The sequence below is a fragment of the Drosophila yakuba genome, chromosome 2R, assembly GCF_016746365.2.
Source record: "Drosophila yakuba strain Tai18E2 chromosome 2R, Prin_Dyak_Tai18E2_2.1, whole genome shotgun sequence".
Classification (NCBI taxonomy): domain Eukaryota; kingdom Metazoa; phylum Arthropoda; class Insecta; order Diptera; family Drosophilidae; genus Drosophila; species Drosophila yakuba.
In genome coordinates, this window is record NC_052528.2 from 9284125 (window position 1) to 9301406 (window position 17282).

The 17282-nt window shown below is 43.0% G+C and overlaps 1 protein-coding gene across 7 annotated transcripts in view; it reads left to right on the forward strand.

Annotated features, from left to right (window-relative positions):
* LOC6529817 (protein spire) overlaps positions 1–17282 on the forward strand; it is a 37146-nt gene that overhangs the window by 14652 nt on the left and 5212 nt on the right. For 3 of the 7 annotated variants that reach the window (XM_039372998.1, XM_039372997.1, XM_039372996.1), the window contains 8 exons: positions 8027–8144; positions 8582–8691; positions 10281–10398; positions 10464–10543; positions 13073–13102; positions 13269–13399; positions 13709–13820; positions 14118–14250. In XM_039372998.1, the coding sequence (XP_039228932.1) occupies positions 8027–8144; positions 8582–8691; positions 10281–10398; positions 10464–10543; positions 13073–13102; positions 13269–13399; positions 13709–13820; positions 14118–14250 (832 nt within the window). Of the gene's footprint in view, positions 1–8026; positions 8145–8581; positions 8692–10280; positions 10399–10463; positions 10544–13072; positions 13103–13268; positions 13400–13708; positions 14085–14117; positions 14251–15890; positions 16494–17282 lie in introns of those variants that run through there. The other 4 variants (XM_015196954.2, XM_015196955.2, XM_039373000.1 and 1 more) reach the window with 3 other exon arrangements.

Consider the following 17282-nt stretch of genomic DNA (forward strand, 5'->3'; position numbering starts at 1 on the left):
ATATATTGGTATGCCTTATGCTCCGGTAGCAACAACATCAGCAGCAACACAGCACCAGCAAACGAGCAACAGTTGCTGCCACTTCCACTTGCAACTTTGGTTGCTGCTGGTGCTTCTGTTGCCGTTGGCCAGCTCCAAAAACAATGAGTCGCCTCTGGATGGCGACTTGGTTGAGTGCCTCGCCGTTTGCTTTATGCTTCGTCTGGTTCTCTGGTTTTTGCTCTGGTTCTCTGACTCCGGCTACCCCTCGACTCTGGATATGAGTAGCTGCTATTGCTACGCATTTATAATAGGCGAAAAACGGCGCAGTGGGACGAGAGTGGCTGAAAACCATGCTTAGACTTTCAGTGTCCAAAGTCTATAGAATAACAGTTCATTCGGGGAATGATTGCAAACATAATAATAAACCCAATTCACACATCCAAAATATTAAAAAGGTACTTGTAGTACACTTTCATATGTTCAATAAGACCACATTTGCAATCGATCCAGTTCCATACTTTGTTTTCTTTGCATTCAAACCTAGTTGGAGTTCTCACCTAATTTCTTCAGCCAACCAAGTGTTTGGGTACCACTGTGACACTCGACTCCTGCTCCCTGCTCGCCTTGATGACGGCGCAGACGCATCGCTCCATGGCCCATTGTTCTAGGGAATCAATCAATGGAGCAGGCACAGCACCAGAACTGCCAAGAAAACGGGTACGGGAAGGGAATTGTATGAGGATCGCATGGGATGGAGATGATGACCATGTTGATGACGATGACAACGCGCGCACGACGTCAACATAAAAGTGTCGATCAACTAAACGTTCTCGGGCCTCCGGATGAAAATGACGGCCGAAAAGGGAGTGGAATTGGAAATGGTATATATGGGATATGGAGGAAAAGTTTGAGAGGCAGCCAAGAGGCAAAACTTCATGGCTCGGCGGAGCTGGTGCTACGGGATTGTCTTTGGAGCTGATTCTATGGAGCAATTGTATTCACGACTGTCTGTAATTGCATGCACCGCCGTGCTTTTGCACATACCTTTAACATAAATACACTGAGCAAAATTAGAATTGGAAATAAGCTCTTCACTATCGAAGTTAAGACTTTAAATCTATTGGGTATGAAATCCATTGTTTAATGAGGCAGTTTTCAAAATTATTAACCACATATTCTGCCAGTAGAATTGATATTAATATTAATAATATTCCTCATCCGTTTCTCGGAGATTAAAGGAGTGTACCAGATTCCTTAGGCAGTATGTATTCTAGATACATATATTCTCTTTCAAAATTTGTTTGATAATAAAAAATGCACTTTGCGACTAAGACCAATACATTAATAAGATTGTAAATTAGTTTTTTGAAAAGTTGATATCAGAACTTTTGTATGTCGAAGGTGCGATCGTCAGCAGTTTATTTTTCCTCGTCAAGATAACATTTTATTTCCCAATATTTTTAAAACTGCATTTTCTACAGACTTCAACCTTTTGAGCGCCTAAATAAACACTTAGCATTTGAATTGAATGCATGTCAATATTTGACGCCTGAGGCCGCTGCCCCTCCTGCTCTTTGATGACCGTTAGGCAAACAATGAACAATTCAAGAACCGAAAATCCACAAGGAGGCCCTCAAGTAGCGGCCACACTCGAAATTAGAATAAATGCCATCGACTTGGACTAGCACTTCGGATTTCTATGTGGGAATGAAGCCATAATTCGTGGCTCTCGCTGGACGAAACTCAACCCATTGAAGCCCATTCCTGGGGCTGCCAGTTCGTGGCACATGGACGTGATAAAGGACTCATTAAAACATCACTTCAATGGGCCGGCCCAGCAGCCTCCAAAGACGAGATGCAGTTGGGGTCCAGGCCACGGGTCTGGGCCACAGATACACACCAATGCCAGGCCAGGCACTCACTTGTTCAATTGCTCTGCCACTTTGAGACCCCCAAAACAACACTCCAAAAGCGAACCAGTCTTTATTTGATACCCTTTGTCATTTTGGGTGGTGGGAATGGGTGGGCTATTTAAACGTTAAGCGTTATTTCATTATGTTTCAAACCCAATCTCTTAAATATTTATAAAGCAAGTTGCAAATTACGTTTTTTTTAATAAACCTAGCAAATGTTATTAAGATATTATGATCATCATAGGGCAATGCCAATTTATTTATAGTACATATATACATATGTTAATAGATACATTTTTCTAAACCATGAGTATCTGAAATTCGCCAACCTTCTGTAATGCAAAATGGAAAGAAGACGCCAAACAAGTTGCTGGTTCGCTTGGGAGAGTAACAGTTACTTTTTCAACATATATACACGGATATGTACGTGCAGCGTATAAGTATATATATGTATCTATCTAATTTTTTGGGACCTGCCTGCACATAGAGGAGTTGCTGCTGGCGTCCAGTTTGGAGCCCGTCATGGGAAACCTCTGGCAACTGGTTGCCAGTCACGAGTTGGTCCCGGCACCAGCCATTCTATTCTATTTGCCAGCTCCGACTTCTCTTGGCCAGACTCGACTCGATTCATAGGCACACTTGCAATTTTGTGGCATTAGGGGTGTAGTGGTTGCCATGACCGCTACACAGGGCGAAATGAATTAAACTTAAGAGCACATATATTATATATATTAAAACTGAAGTGCCTATAAACTTATTTTCTAGTCTAGCCCTATTCACCTCCAATCTGTATATATGTGAGTTTATATTCTTTTGTGGCTCGTGGTTTTGTGGTTACCATGTTTCATATTTTATGTCGTAGATAATGGCAATATTATAAAGATGTTAGGCCCGTTTTATGACCGATTGCGAGCGTATATTTTTGCGACGTGTTCGTGCTCTTTTGATATCGAGGGGCAGTTCAGTTCAGAGCGGTTCGACTGAGTTCTGCAGCCATGATTTCAATTTCTGTTTTGGTCCGCCGGTGGTAATACGTACGGTACTTGAGCCAATTACCCAATTAAACGCCAGCGTTTTATGCCATCTCATCCTCGCCATCAGTACCAGTATGATCACCACCCCCTCTGGTGGTTGCCCCCTCGTATCCCCATGCCGAACCGATCCCGATCCGCAGATGCCCAAATATTGATATGTGCCGTTTTGTAGGCTATGGCCCCTTGGCAATTCTTCGATTCCCATCATGTTCTAGAGGCGAGTACAATTAGCGTTTTGTTTCGGGTTCCGTTATAATGCTGTTAGGGATTACGCCCCACCTGGCCCCACCTCGCTCCCCAAAATCCGAAAACTCGTTTATCGATTATTATCGATGCGTTGTCTGTCGCTCTGTTGTGGCGCTGGGATCTTGATTTTGGCGGCCGATCTGCTGGTTATTGCTGCTCATTGGTTGCTGTAGGGCTTTGATCGCAATCTCCGATCTCTCATTCTAAGCCTGTCTTTTTTAAAGGCCCTGGCTGTCTGTCTGTGCCCGAGAAGGCTTCTCTAGGTGGTCGGTTCTCCGATGTTGCGACCAGAGAACTTACCGGAACTGCATTAAGCGTTTTGATTGAGGCATTCGATATTGATGGATGGGTTGGGTAAACTGGGGAATTGGCGAAATAGGTTCCCATGGATACATGAGCAAACGACGGCGATGAGCAAATGGCTCTAATCTCCAGGTTGGTCCACTGACAAAAATTGGGCCTTTGACTGCGACCGATCTGTAACAAAAATAATAATAAGAAAAGCTATAAATTATCACTTGTAATTCCATAAAAAAGCTAATTTAAAAGAATTTATTCGTTCGCCTTCAATGAGTCATAGTATGCCAGTTGCTCTAGCAACTGGGCTTCCCGGTATCTCTCGCTGTGCCCTACATTCTCAACTCCATAATTGCCTTATCAGTTCTCCACAGATCGCATACTTACCTCTTGCGACCGATTTTCAGGCCAAGAGCCAGTGGTATATGTATTTATGGTATCAACAAAGAAAGAAAATAATGAGAAATTATTGTTATTCACAATTTTAGACGTTGCGAATCGTGTGAATTGCCGTTTTCTACATGAACATCAACTATAATCGTATAATCGTAGCACCAGCATAGTTATATATTGTACATAGATTTGTATATATGTACAGATAGGTACATATAGAAAATTAACCCAGTTCGCACGTCTATGCCGAAACAAACAAAAGTTTGCGAGGCAAACGAGTCGCTGGCAACAGAGACAAGAAAACGACAAAAGCAGACTCACCTGAAATCCACAAGGCAACATGCACCTCAAAAATGGGGTAGGCGAAAGGGGAAAGGTAAGAGGGCGGCGTACCACCTGCCTGGTAATCATTTCCACTGCTAATTGCAGGCGGTCTTGGTAAAATGTGCAAATATTATTTCAAGACAGTTACAAATGCCGAGCCGCACTCATTCGCACTTAAGTCCTCGCTCACATTCACATACATTCGCATTCACATTTATTTAGATTCTCATTCCCGTTCACTTTCCCCTGCTTGTTTCAGTGTGCTGACGACACCTTATCAGCGAGCTGTGAACGCAATTATTAGATGATATGCGGCTTGTGTGGTGCACTGTAAAAAGTGGTTTATATTGTATTATGAGTTTATGAAATGCCTTTGGTTAATGCAACTAAATGAATAACAGAACATGGCTTTGCAAAATGAAAAAATTCATATTAATGACAGTTTTGCTTCCAGTGACCAGGAACCCCAACGTTTCCGCCTGTGTACCGCTCATATTCATAATTCTCTCTTGGCTGTTCGACTCTTGTCTTGAATTTGGGTCAAACATGCATACTCATTGGCCTCCCCTGCCATCTCCTTATCACAAATGATCCCCAGCCCCCAAGCCCCATGCCCCATACCCCATGCCCCATGCCCACCTGTCGCCCCTGTCATCCATCTTGGATGCCTGGCAGAGAAACTGGAAAATCTAAAATTGTATAACCTGCTCCCAGCCAGCCGGCCGAGATGTGGTTTGGTTTCCTTCAACCCACTAGTCTGTGGGCCATACTGGGTCTTGGTCGAGAGCAGGCAGTTGTATCTCAGTCCCGTGTATCTCAGTATCTGCGGCCATAAATTTTAGCCACTTTGATCTTGCCACATCGAATGTAAAGTGCTTAATGGGCCCGAAACAGTTGACCGGGCTTAGCAAACAAAAATAGAAGAACAAGAGGCAAAAACCGGGCCTTTTGTGTGCGTGGCGCAAAATTGCATTGTAATTTACAAAAATATTTCCAGTTCTCATTGTCTCTCTGCGCTTTTTTATTTATTTTACTTATTCTTGTTTTTGTGCGCTCTGTTCCCTGGAGATTTTAATCTTTGTCGCGAGCGTCGCCTTGTCAACGTTGTTCAGACCCCCCATTCCCTCCTAGAAAAAGAGTTCCGACCGTTTTATGCTGCTTTACATTGGCGTCGCATTTTTTGTCGCTGTTGCTGTTGCTGATGCAGTTGCTGCTGCAATGTTGCAGTTGCTGCTGCCAACATTGATCACGACTGACCAGATAGCCTGGAGAAGTGGCCAAGTGGAGAGCTGCTTGTGCGCCGGCTGCCGATTGTCGTTTGCCTATATATACTATATTCCTCTTTATATATACGTATTTATACACGCCATTCTTTCTATGGAAACAATTGCATAAAATGTGAATCCTGATAGTGACAGAAAAAAGACGAAGGAAGCCTCTAGGAAATGGCCAAGTCAAGTGGGTAGATCACAGAAAACAGTAGGAGATCGTAGACTTCAGACCGGAGAGGGCTGGCCGCGGGCAAAGAGTGGAGGCAGATGACCAGACAAGGAGTTTATGATTCCCCCAGATGCTTAGGAGACAATGGGTAGTCATGATGGAGGATTGCAAGAGGCCCGCACATAAAATACTTCAAGTTGTAGTCCGCGACGCGCAACTAAAGTTTCTTCTCTGAGAAAACTGGTCATGGCTTTAGAAATATTAAAGCTGTTAGAAATCCTAGTAACAATTTCCGTGCTAAAACATGGATCTAAAATGTATCTATAAGAATAAGTTCTATAAAAAAGGTTTTTAAAATAGTGGTTGAGTTTTCACACATTACTTTAAATGTTACTTCCAGACTTTCATAGACTTTGATAATTTATTTTACCTTTTTCTAATTTATTTTCAAAAAAAAAGCTCGTGTATTTTGCACTCGAATGGACAGTTGCCAATTACAGCTGCACCCCAAAGTGCATCCAAATATTCACACCTCAGCAGACAGCCCTACTACTTCCCCTCCTACTATTAGTGTCGCCTGACTCAGCAGCTCCTGCCTATGTCCAAACTGCCCCAAAAAGAGGAAAAGCCAGAGGCAGTATCCGATGAGAACCAACAGCCAGTATAGTTAATCCTCGGCTAGGAGGTCAGGCTAAAGGTTAAACTGACAAGATTGACAACGATGGGAGTTGGAGTGGATGTGGAGACCCTTTGTTCGCCGAAAACCGAAATGGAACTTCGGCAACTGGCTTACTATATAATTGCCGCATTGCATGTCCGTGGTTTCAACTTTGGTATTAGCCCGACTTCGGCGAGCAGTTTCTTGTAGTTTTTGTTTTTCTCTGAGAATTGGCGGATTGGGAACAGGCGCACCCTCGACAAAGACTTGATGGAAGTATATGCAAAGTGGGGTAAAGAAATAGCCATAAAGTTAGTTGCCTTTGGCATATTACACTTTGCCTCTCTACAGTTTACCATGCACAATGCACATTTCGAATCCAAAGATATTCCCAGTTCTGTTCTCTCTGCTAATTGCATGGGAAAATTCACAAGCCTAGGGTTCCTGCTTAAAAGTCGCCTGATTTGTACTTATATAGGCTGTCATTATACTCTTAATTGCTGGGTATGATCATTATAAGAAGACCTCGCCATTTCTCAGCCTGATGATTCCAACTTCTGTAATTTTTAATAGGTTTTTTTCTGATAAACTTCTAAAAGAATAAGAATTTCCACAGTCATAAAAATCAGTTAAATGATTCATTTATGTGCTCAGCTGTTGAAGTTGTTTATTGCATTTTAAACATTTATAAGAAAATACAGCATTTACTATTTTTATGTTCAGTTATTGGATTTGTTTTTCCACCACTACACTTTATAGCATTACCGTCTCCCACTTGCGCTCACTTGACTTCCACCTCTTCCATAATTTTCCCATTAATTATGTCTCTCAACCTTCAGCGCCTTCAACTGCAACTGCAACTGCAATTGCTGAGGTGCAACAACTGCAGATGCAATTCTTTGGCAAATGATGTAAGGGTCTCATACTCTACAGAGGTGCAAAAAACGCTGGAAGCGTTTAGCTGACATTTGTTGTCAACCTCTTCAGTGGTGCAGGCCCCCGGGTGGAAATGCCACTCGGCAATGCATCCACTGCACAGCTGTCACAATGTTTTATCATTTAATTTCCACGATAAAAACAAATCCATGTGAACGTGGCTGAGAAAATGTGCCATAATGTGCATTAAGTGTGTGGGCGGCTACGGCAACCCACGCGCAGATTTGGATGCGGATCGAGATTGAGATTCAGATTGGGCTGGCAATGAAGACGGGTTCACTGGCTGGGCTTAAAATAACGCCACCGAATTATTATTTAACGGCGTTGGCTTCTTCGGTTCGGATGTTTGGATGTTTGGATGTTTTAACACCTTGTAGCTTTTTCGGCAAGTGATTTCGCCAACGCCAAAGTGAAAGTGAAACAACAGCTGACACTGCACTTGGCTGTTTGAAGTTGGCGCTGCTTGTTGCTGCACCTGAACTCCACAACTTACCGAACACCGATTACACATAAATATATATATATATATTTTCTGCTTTCCAACGAAGCTCCGTCAACTTCAAACTCCAATTAGAGTGTCAGTTTAATGAACTGCTGTCTGAACAAGGCGCACGGAGTCCCCGACTCGCAGACTTCAGGGCTTCGGGGGGTTAACTCATTACACGGTGCACAATTTTTTATAGCTCATCGGCCCTAACCTTCGGCCCCAGCTTCAATTGCAGTTTGCTTTCAGCATTGCATGCCATTTTTTCATAGGCCTGTAATTATTATATTTAATATTTGTCCGTTTAATGTTATTGCAGATTATCAGCGAACTGGCGGAAATCGTCTACACCGCTTTGGATTACAATCTGCCGGAGGACGAAGAGTGCCAGGTGTCACAGGAGCTGGAGAATCTGTTCAACTTTATGACGGCAGATGGTGAGTATAGATTCTCAGGAGTGATAGGTTTGTCCTTTAAAACCCTAACTCCATGGATGATCATCAAGTGTGTTACAAGTCCAGCGTAAATTATTTGAGATAAAAGAACATTCGGTATTGACATTATTTTCTTCAAATGGTGAAATCGTGTTGTGCTCGTTTTCTTTGTGACTCAAGTAAATACCATGTAGTAGCTTAGGAGAGCAATTGAATCTCGTATTAAAGTTCCCCAATCGGAGGTCAGTTAATCATATTTGAGCAGGAACCTTCTGCAACGGAAAGCCCCGTTTATCGAGCTCGACGAGCGAAAACAAGATGAAGGTTAAGAGAGGCGGCGTGCCATGAATCACGTATTCTTTGTGATAAATTTACCAAAAATAATAATAATACAATAAACTTCAAACCTTATAGAGCTGATTGGATCTTGTTCATTGCAGAGACAGACGATGATTGCATTGACGAGGGCATCGACGAGGGCGACAAGCGCTGGGACGACGAGACCGAGGAGGAGCGCAACGATACCAAAGAACTAGAGCACATAATCGAGGTGGGTATCCAATTCGAGTCGATCGTATCTGACATTTGCAATCAGGTCGTGGCATGATGTGCCAAAAACAAGGCGCCCAAACCAAAACAATCCAATGCAAATCGAACTCCGAGCCAAGGGTGAGTCAGAGTCTTTCGGGGGTGCGCCAAGATCTGACCTTTTGACCAGGCGCGCTGGTCTATTCGCTCTATTTGCCAGCTCTGGCATTAATATATAAATACTCGTATATATTGAGCCAATGCATCGATATTCATCGGTGGGAAAACCTGTTTGGCTCACGTTACAGTTAACCAAAGCACCGAAAAAAATGCACAGTCCAAACTCGGCGAATTAGTTTGCGCAGTCTACAAAATAATAAAATAAATATATTATTAAATATTATTGATCTGGGTTCTTCATCTGCTAATTATATCGTTACCTTTTAATCGCGCTATATTTTATGTTCGCTAGTTAAACATAAGATCAAGATCTCCACTTCTCAATATCAATGCGATCATTTTTCTTGCTGTGCAGAAATCAAAGCAACTGGCTGGCAGATACTTGTTGTGCGCGTATCTGTATCTGTATCGCGGCTAACCGCAAACATGCCGATTTAGTCCGGGTTCTAGTGAGATACCTAGCTTATGATGCTCGGTCGAGCGACCGACTGGAAAACAATTTCAATTGCAGCTCGATTGCTTCGATATTAAATAACCGAAATAACCATAAAACCAAACGCTTTCGTAATCGTAGGAAATCAGCCGCAAATCTGTAAATCAGAAATCTGAATCGGAATCTGAATCTGAACCCGCCTACCTGCCGCACTTGATTGCGCTTGGGGAATGCTTCCGCGTTCTCCGGCAGCCAGCGGAGATCCATTCGAGACCCACTCGAGGATCCCCGATTTGGCAGTGGGGCGTGTGATGAACCTCACACCGTTGCTGATTGAGCCGGTATCTTCGGTTCTTTGGTTCTTCGGTTCTGTTTGAGTGCTCTGCGAAGGGGGGGCGGGGTTGGGTGGTTCTTCTCTAATGAGCCACTTTATGGAATTGACACATTGCTGTCAGGCAACAGTGCACAGTGCAACAGTGAGTGGATCCCTGATCTTTTTCCACCTGCCTGACTTTTCTAGCACTCCACCGTAAAGTGGAAAAGTAACCGCAACTGATACTGATAAATTTGCTCTTCTCCAATGTCTCTGTGCTTCTCGTCTCAGATAAGATTTGTTTGGGCTAATTGAGTTGGTCTATACTCGCGATATGATTATCATAATAAGTGAAAGGAAATTACCGAAGGCGTGAAACGTAATAATATTTTGGCACGCAGAACTTATGCACGCGGGAAATCCGCAGATATTAGTAGTCTTTCGAATTATTTCCAGAACTTGTTAAGAAGAAATGTAGCTTTTATAGAACGTTAGAAAATAAATTAAAGCAAATATAGTGCAGCTTCAGTGTGATATATAAGTACAAAGGCTATAGGCTTGAGGCACACGGCTAAGTTTGAAAACCTAAATAATGGGTTCTTGGATTGGTTTGTTATGCCTCACCTCATTTGAAGTAGTTATTGGTGCTTAAAATTTATTAATTAATTTTATTATCCTTTAATAGACCTGCAGAAATCACATAAAAACCACCCTGCCAGAGAATCACTATAGAGCTGTCTGCAGAGCCCTCGTGACGGAGACCATAGAGCTCCGAGTATTTCTGCAGCAGGTTCTGAACAATGGTAAGTGCTACTGCTGTCGCACTATAAAAGCAACCTGCTAACTAATTAATAATCTAAATAAACAGGTGCCGAGAAACTGATCAAGGCCTCGGAATCATCGGCCACCACGCAACAAGAACTGGCAAAGCTGGGCTTCAACGACTGGGTAAGATTCTACAAGAGTGCCGTCCCCTTAAACACCAAGACACCATACCATACCATACCATATAGCTAGGTTATGTAATGGTGCTCCACTAATGGCCTACAGTGGCGATAGCGACTCACGATTTGTTTGGCGCACCTCTTCGAACGAAAACATATGCCATGAGCCATCATCATCATAATCATTATCGCAGAGATCACGAGCATTTGTGGCGGGGTTTTCCGCTCTGGGCTGGAATAAAAAGTGAACTATTTCATGCATTGCCAAATAAAACTCACTTTTAATTTCAATAATTGGCCCGCGGTGGTCGCCTCCATTTTGGCCATCATCCTAATGAGTTCAACGCCGCTCCATTTGTGTATGTACCATGGGATATCGTGAGCTATTTTAATGGACGCATATATCATCTATATATTTAGGCGTTTGGTGTGACCTTTGCCGAATGTGTCGAGGCCATCCCAGGAGTTTGCCATCATCACATCGGTCCGATACCGCTATATCGCAGTCATCCAACCTCTGAAACTCATTGAGACACACACGCAAATTGGCCAGGCACGCAAGCCAAAATTCACTCTTGTTTTGTTTCTGCTTCTTGTGACTTTTTGTGGTGTGAAAAGTTATACTATAGTTGGCTTTATTGTTCGAGGTGTGTTTGATTTGTTCAATCAGATGGAAACCCAAGCCTGTCAAATAATAGTTGGCAAAGTTTGTCCCCAAAAGTTAAAAAGGATGAGAATATGCTGATTCCAATGGCTTTAGACTGCATACATTTTGCCTACTTCGGGAATCGGGTAAACTATCCATATTTTAACCAAGATAATACCACAGATTGATTTTAAATAAAAAGCTATGATCGGTCGGAAAAGTGCCTCTTGTTTCAGTTGCTAATTTGTTGGCCCAAATTATTAGCACCAACAAATTCTGAAATTACTTTATTTATATGAACTTCTAATTACTCAAATTTAATTATTTTGTTTATGTGTTATGAGGCGTCAAGAGAGCGCCACTAAAGCAATTTATCAGAAGTTTAGGGCCGTAATTATTATAAAAAAAATATAATTTATTGGTCCCAAAAAACAACCATTTTGAGACTCACCAAGAAAGTAAATGTTGGATACATTAAATTTGTGTAATGTAGGAATCGTACGAGGAATAAAATTCGCAAAAATAAGAAACCTTTGCGTGCGAAATAGACGACAATATTTATTCATTATTTGCCTATACTGGAGTGCAAAAAACCACAACCAGTGAAATATACCATAAATATTTTTACACCATGAATTTGCATGTGCCGAAAGGAGGGGATTAAAAAATAGGGTGCAGCCGTGGAATTGGCCAATTAATTGGCCAGACATACACCATATATCATATGCGCCATGAAGACCTGGCAACGAATACAGTCGAGTGTGTTTATTTCGTGTCTTCTGTTTTTGTTGGTATTGCGAAACGTAATTTGAGTTCATTGTAGAGCGTTGATTAAACGCCATCTTATCATTTTCTACTTCTCCGATAAGAGTTCTCTACCTTCGTTTGGTCTATTGTTTATAGGGAGTGTTTTTCTTTTATTTGCACTCGTTTTTTAGCTACTGCCAAAAGAAGTGCAAGAAGTGTGTCTTTAGTCAGCGTTTTATCGTGTTTTCTGGGAAGACAACAGCCTTCAGAATGTCACACAGTCAACTGATTGTTAAAACACTTTTTGACTGAATTTACATTGTTTTTGTTTAGGCATTATAATGCTTGAATTGCGGAAATCTAGCTGGTTCTTTTTTATTACTATTTTTCGCGTTGGCTTTGAACGTGTTTTGCTGGGAGGGGAAAAAGGTTTTCTGAGGAAATCTCTCTTTTTGGCAGACATCGAGTCTGTGTCTCGCCTAGCTGCCTTCGATCATGATGATGATTACATATGCTAATTTTCGATCCAGACGATACAAATGTTGTACGCACATGGGTATTTCATAGTATTTCAAAAGCAACTGCAAATACATCCCAACTTTTGCGGAAGCTGGTCTAAGTTGGCCTGATGTTGCTGCTGCAAGTTTATGTGGCAGCTGCTGTGTCTAATGCTGCTGCGGTGAGCGAAGTTGAAGCGTGGCGCGGCATCTTAATCGTTTGTACATACATACATATATGAGCAACATGGTGTCAAAACAGGTGCTGCCATTGATGCCTTCAGCTGAAATCGGACCCTATGTAGATGCGCTCCACCTTCCTCGGCCGTTTTGCATGTTTAATGAGGTGTCTCAAGATGCATGGCCACCAATTGGCGGCGTACAGGAAGGCGATGGCGAATGGAAAGTGAAATTGCGGATCACTGTTACATATCAGGCCCCATTGTGTGCTAAATAGTCTTCCTGCCATCGCGCAGCGTTCAACGCTCATTACTCATACGCACAGTTAACTTGTCATGCCGATGGATTGGATCGGTCCCCTCGCAGCGGGAGTCCAAATGATTGGCTAATTAAATGAAAATAATTGAAAAAGTGAAATGCACCTCTCACCACTCTGTCTGCTTGTTTTTCTTCCTGTCTCAAGCACGAACTGCATCTGTGGAGGGCACTGCAAGTAGGTCCCTGGTTTCATTGCATGTTCTCCATTTGGTTTATTTGTTTGTTTGTTTGTTTGTTGACTGCCTGTTTCTATGTTTGTCGTGTCCCACATCTTCAGCGATCCGTCGCTCCTATCTAGCATTGGATCTCTATTGATTAACCACACCTTCCCGAATCCACAGGCACGCTTCTGGGTGCAGGTGATCGACGAACTGCGAAGGGGAGTGCGGCTGAAGAAGAGCAACCACGAGCGCACTCCCATCGAATACGAGCTGACGCCCTACGAAATACTCATGGGGGACATTCGAGCCAAGTGAGTACAAACTATTCGAAATTTAAATAACTTGGTTTTTAACAGTTTATATACTATTTTATGGTGGTTACTTGGTTTGGTTTGTTTTACTTAATGATTATCAGAGTAAATCGCAAAATATGATACACGATATAATAGTTGACATGTTACTAATACTGATTTAAGTTGTCTCTTTCAGTGCATAATAAAATAATTAGCACCGCTCAAAGTAGAGAGAATATCCTAAAAACACTTATTCGTAGCCAACGAAAGAATGAAAGCCAATACCCAATTTAGAAATCGCATCTAAACCCGAATTTCTCTTTACAGAAAGTATCAGTTGCGCAAGGTGATGGTTAACGGCGATATTCCGCCGCGCGTTAAGAAAGATGCCCACGCCATGATCTTGGAGTTCATCAGGTCACGGCCGCCGCTGAAAAAGGTGTGTAAAGCCCCCAGTCCCAGTGCGCCAGGGAATTCCCAATCCAACCGCACGGCCAGTACCCAATCCAACCGCAATCCCAACTGCAATCCCTCATCATCAAAATCCCCATTTGCCACTTGCAGACTGTGAAATATTGAAATATTGATCTTGAGGCTTTCCCACCTTTCGACTTCATTTCATTTTGCCGTGATTCCCCATTTTTTGTACCAAATGCATCAAATTGTTGTTCTCCTTTGAAATAAAAATTATTAGTTCACTGTCCGTTTTTATTTTTGTATTTTCCGGACCCACCAGGCCAGCGATCGCCAATTGGGCCCGCCGCGCATGTGTGAACCTTCTCCGCGGGAGCAGCTCATGGAGTCCATACGCAAAGGAACGGAGCTCAAGCAGATCACTCCGCCGGAAGCACCGACCCTCAAGGAAAGGGGTGAGTGATCAATGTTTCAGTAACTATCAACTATTGATACTAGACTTTTATATAAAAAATAATTATTTTGTTAAGCCTACATGCACGTGCATTTGCGGTGAGAGTACAGTGGGGTCAACTAATGGGTTCCACTCTCACTGACCTATCCTTCAAAGGGCCATTGTTAAAGGAGACCCGTGCAGTTGGCACAACGCCTGCCAAAAATAGATGCCGCCACTAATCTTTTGCGGGCTTCCATTGCTTGGATCCTGGCCTTAAGTTCGCGGTGTGCTGACTCCAAATTTTTACCGCCAATGGCCCATAAATTGTTGTCGCCTATATAGGCAACCGATGTCTCCTGCTACCGAGAAATATAGAGGAGTGCTGATGAGGGATAGAGAAAGGGGCGCTGGTGGAAAACAAGTTACTGGCAAAGTCTTGCCAGTGGAAGTCTTTTCACTGCACTTGTTGCTGCGGAGCCCCATTGTCCGTCCGTCCTCCTATTTCTCTGCCATGTTTGTTTGTTTGCTGTTTGCCGTTCGCGTGTTTGTGTGTGTTTGCCGGCCAAAGAGCGCATGCCAACATAGATCAAAAACGGCAACATTTTCCAATCACAACACTGAAAGAAGTTTTTGCACAGCCACCAAGAGAAAGTTCTTAATATCGAAACTAATGCGGTTCTTACACAGAACTTATAGGTATTGCCATTACTCAGTTTTTTAAAACATTACATTATCTACAAAGTGTAGGGGGGCTTTACAAATCCCTATGAAATCCCCACCCTCAATCCAACATTGAAGTCTCCAATCCTCCTTGATGGAGGAAGCGTGCAAAATTGTGACACACAAAGATAGCGACAACGCGACGACAACAACGGCAACTGCAACATTTAAGCCAAGAAAATCGAAGAAAACCAAGCACGACAACCTCACATCAGTCTAAGTTGGCTACTTTTGGCTGTTTGGGTTTTCTTTTGGTAGGAAAGCTTCTTCGACTTTAAAGTTCATTTTAATATTGCAGCAGCTGACAAAATATAATTTGTATAACTATATCAAATCTTATCGAGTTGGGTAACTAGTCAGTCCAGCGGTTGTCAGTAGTTTAAACATTTTAAAACAATTTTGTTAGCAATCTGATGATGATAAATAAACACATATGTTTTGTTTTACACATTTTACATTTTACCTTACATGAGTTAAATTGTGTAGCCTAACCTTTAGGAAAAAACTGAAACTGACTTAAAATTTCATAGTATACTTATGGAAGCTTAAAAATAAAATGTTTTGGTTTAAGCGACGTTTAAATAGCAGCAGGTTTTTAATATAAACTCATCAAGGAATGACAGGCTCAGTAATGCAATTAGAAGTGAAAAAACTTGGAAGTGCAAGCCGACCCCACCTGCTATTATCCTTCTCTTGGAACTCCTTACTCATCACATGAGGCGAGTCCTTGTGGCCGCTAGCCTACGTCATCACCTCAACGGTGACGTATAAATCACCCACGCAACAACAATAGCGACAACGGCAAACCACTTTTAGGCCGTTAAATGTGAAAACAAAACATTGGCGCTCTCTCCGCGAGCGACGCATGCGCAAACCGGGCTGAGAAGTGGGGAAACTCGAGTTGACAGCTGCCACATTTCTCAGTTCCGTGTTGAGCTTCGCTGGGGACGCCTCGTCGTTGTCCGCTCTTCAGCTTTCAATTATTTAGTGGGCTAAGTGAAAATGAAAACGAAAGCGGTGGCTGTCTAGTAAAACAAGCAAAGTACAACAAAGTGTCACAAGTGGACATTGGGAAACGCTTAACCAAATTTAATGGAGCTACAGGATAAGACCGACTGAATCAACCCTCCCTGAAAAGAGAGAACAGTGCGGCCCAGAGGGTGGCTTCCCTTTTTCGGACTCGGATCGATAGCCTCCATGCAACCGTGTGAGAAAACCGAAAAGTGAAAAGCCAAACGGAAATGTGCCAGGCTTAACCCATGGAAACGCGGCCAGCGAAACGCTCCACGGCGGCCTCCGTCTTCCGGTCGCATCACATGCCGCGGGAGTCGGATCTGGTGGACATCGGCAGCGATGCCTCACTGTACTGCGGCTCTGACGGCGAGTCCAGTCAGGCGCAGTCCACATCCAGTCCGATCCCGAAACCGAGTTCTGGCCAGGATCTGGACCAGCCTCAACCAACACCTCGGGCGGCGCCGAGAGCATCGGCCTCCAATAATCCGCCAACACCCAAACCACGTCAGGCTATCAGGTCATCAAAAGGTAGACATCAGCATCTCCAGACCCTCAAAAAACACACAATAGCGTTTCTCCATTGTTGAATGTGCTCCGCTTTGACCTGGTTTCGATTTCAGGCCTGCCCCAAAGTGCAAGTGGGTGGGATGGGGGCAGGGTTTCGGCGCTCATACGCTTCCCCGAGGCAGTGTTTTTGTGTTTTTGGGCTCAAGGAGCTACTCCAAGGCAACTGCAGTGCTGCGGTAATTGCCGTCATATTGTGACTTCGATTTTAAGCTCCAGTCATTAGGGGCATGAAGAAATAGGGTCCAAAGCAGATCTGGACACACGCCGAAGGCTATATACTCTTCATTGCCAAATAACAATGAAAAATAGTTTGTTTTATTTTTTCACTGCATTTTAAAGCTTTGGTCATTGGCGGCTTGGAGACAAATAGACTTAAAAGAGTTTGAACACACTTGAGACTAACACACTTATGGAAAAATGTGATTATTTCCTCTTAAAGGTTTGAAAAGTCGCTACAGTAGTACAGAATGGGGTATGAGTATCTGATTAGGATTTTATTTAAGTTTTAAAATGCTTGTCTTTTTATCTAGTTCCTAGTTTTCATAGTCACGAATAATCAGATCGATGAAAATGCTCGAGATAGCCCCCAGCCAAAAGGTTAAAGCTAGTGGAAATAATGCCTAGCCCTCGGTGGTCCGTGGTCAATAGTCAGTAGCGAGTCGGATCACGTAGCAGTTATTACAGAGCCCTGAACCCATAAAGTATCTTTCAGTTGCACAAAGGCGAAGCGAACTCTTCCGCTGCAGATAC